Here is a 2,568-nt window from a genome sequence, read left to right on the forward strand (position 1 = left end):
TGAGGTCTGCCCTCTGGGGCCCGCCCTCTGAGGTCTGCCCTCTGGGGCCCGCCCTCTGAGGTCTGCCCTCTGGGGCCCGCCCTCTGAGGTCTGCCTTCTGCCCTCTGAGGCCTGTCCTCTGAGGTCTGCCCTCTGAGGCCTGCCCTGGGACCACAGCACCCACCAGGCCAGACTAGACACCAAGTTGGAAGCCCCCAGGGCTGACGGAATCACGTGTGGCTCCGGGACCCAGGGCCACCAGAAACTTGCACCAGCCTCTGCTTATGCCAGCCGTGGCCTGGTTCACCACGCGATGTCCGGCTACAGACACGTGGGGTACAGGAAAAGCTCTGGGGGTTCCTGGGGTACCCCCAAACCAAGAAGGGGTGCCCTGGCCGGAGCTGCAGGAACGGCGGCGCCCACAGTGGGTGGTGACCCTGTTGGAGGGGCCTGGCCGCACACAGGGCCGGGCATCCTTGAAGGAGCTGCCCACACCGGCCTCAGGCCATCCCTGCCAGCCTAGTCCTGGCAGCCCCAGGAGTGGGCATGGTGAACACCAGCAGGGAGGGGGCTGGCCTGGCCAGAGGCGCCCACCCCCAGCCTGGGGCCTCACCTGCAGCGACACGGGGGCCCTGCTGCTGTAGTGACCGTCGTCGGTGTGCCAGGGGCTCCTCGGCCCCCCCGACTGGCGGATGCGGAAGCTGAACTGAGTGTCCCCGAGGCAGCCTGGGAGGGAGCCCACCCGCACGAGTCAGGACAAGGCCTGGGGAGGGCCCCGCATGTTGTGTGCAGACATGGGCTGCACACATGTCTGGGAGGACAAGGCCTGGGGAGGGATGGGGGGGTTCCAACTGCACAGTCTCCCCACGGGGTTCCGGGTGGGCCTGGCCCAGGGACGCGGCAGGTGGGGGATGGAAAACCAGGTGCGAGGGTCCCCAGGAGGAGCAGGCAGGCAGCAGGAGGTGGTCTCCTTCTACAGCAAAGCGGGGTGCCCAGCTGCCACTGCACATCACGGGCTCTGGTGTCATCCATGGGGTGGGGTGAGGCTGGCACTCTCCTGGGTAGGCTGTGCCACAGGGTGTCCCTGGCAGCCTGTCCTTCCACCTGCTCACTCTCACACCCCCAGTCCCCGGGGTGAGTCAGAATTGCCTACCTGAGTGGGAGTCGGGGAAGGACAGGTAGCAGATGCTGCTTTTCTGGAACAGATAGGAAAGGCCGCCAGTGCCAAGCCACTCCCGGCGGAGTCCTCCCCAGGGGCAGAGACCCACCTCTTTGTCCGTGAGCCTGAAGTCACTCGGGTACACCAGCTGCAGGAGAGCAGAGCACAGGAAGCATCCCCACAGCACCTCGCGGACACCAACTGGACAGGGGCCCGACCCTCCCCATCGCTGGGCAGCAGGGGCGTCCTCCTCCCTCTGGGCGCAGACCACTCTCCTGCTGCTCCTTCCTGGTCGCTCCTCCATCAGCCCACGGGTCTCACCCTGACCCCACTGCTCCACAGTTTCCCTCCAGCACGAGGCCGCTTGCTCTATCTCAGCTCTTGTGCATATCCCGGTGGGCCCCCCTGCCACCCTGGGGCCAACAGCCATCCCCACAGCACCAGGACCACAGTGGGCCCCCTTTCTGCTCAGTAGCCGCAGGCCCCGCCTGTCCAGCCCACCTGCCCTGTGACAGCTCCCTGTGTGCCCCTCTGCCCCTTGACCCTGCTCTAACTTCTTTGAAGCCTCAACCCCACCTGCAGGGTAACAGGGCGGCCCCTCACCAGCCCACTGCTAGAAAGGCAGGAGCACAGAGCCCCCTTCCCGTGGGCTGAGAACATCCTGGGGGAAGCCGGAGAGGCCCTGTGTGTTCTGTGTCCCAGTAAAGGGACATGATGCTCCTGGGGGCACCCGTGTGCCTGGGCAGGCTGCTCCTCCCAGGAAGTGCTGCACCGGGGGAAGGAGGGCCTGCAGGGGAGGCCGGAGGGGGGTTCCAGGGTCCTCAAGGAGAGGGGGGAGGGGCTAGGGGCCTGAGGAGAGGGAGCCCAGAGCCTGAAGGTCTCCGCGTACAGCACCCCCTCCCCCTTGTCCCAAACTCCTGTCACCCCTTGGGGTTTTGGCTGAGATGGGCCGCTTCTGGGGTGACAGGTGAGGTGCTGCCCCCGTGGGTCTCTAACACCCTCCTGAGCCCTGGGGTCACGTATCTGCTCTGTGCTACGGTCCTGCTTTGTGCCAAGCGGGGGCTCTCTGCCGTGGCCCCGTTTTGTCCCAGCTGCACTCTGTGCTCTGTGAGGGCAGGCCTGGGACCTGGGCACTCGACAAAAAGCGCAGCGTTTGTGGGGTGTAACAGAATCGGGGAGACACTGGTTAAAGAGAAGCCAGCAAAGGGGCACCCATGGGGGTCACGAAGCAGGGAGGGGAGTCATGAAGGGAGGCGGGCAGGGGGGGACTTGCTGAGCCTCAGGACAGCTCAGCTGACTGTCAGGACCCAGCAGGAAGACGGGCCACAAGACCACCTAGCAAACATGGAGGAGCGCCGAGACCCAGCAAGCAGATGGGCCACAAGACCACCTAGCACACATGGAGGAGGGCCGAGACCCAGCAGGCAGAC

The 2,568-nt window shown here is 65.9% G+C and overlaps 1 protein-coding gene across 1 annotated transcript in view; it reads right to left on the reverse strand.

The window, feature by feature from the left end:
* Nucleotides 1-2,568, reverse strand: part of DENND6B (DENN domain containing 6B) — a 13,304-nt gene that overhangs the window by 4,909 nt on the left and 5,827 nt on the right. Inside the window, exons 2-4 of the mRNA XM_004380080.1 lie at nt 1,248-1,286; nt 1,133-1,175; nt 593-705 (exon numbers count right to left, since the gene is read on the reverse strand). Of these exons, the coding sequence (XP_004380137.1) occupies nt 593-705; nt 1,133-1,175; nt 1,248-1,286 (195 nt within the window). The remainder of the gene's footprint in view (nt 1-592; nt 706-1,132; nt 1,176-1,247; nt 1,287-2,568) is intronic.

This window comes from Trichechus manatus, unplaced genomic scaffold (genome assembly GCF_000243295.1).
Source record: "Trichechus manatus latirostris isolate Lorelei unplaced genomic scaffold, TriManLat1.0 scaffold00069, whole genome shotgun sequence".
In the NCBI taxonomy this organism is placed as follows: domain Eukaryota; kingdom Metazoa; phylum Chordata; class Mammalia; order Sirenia; family Trichechidae; genus Trichechus; species Trichechus manatus.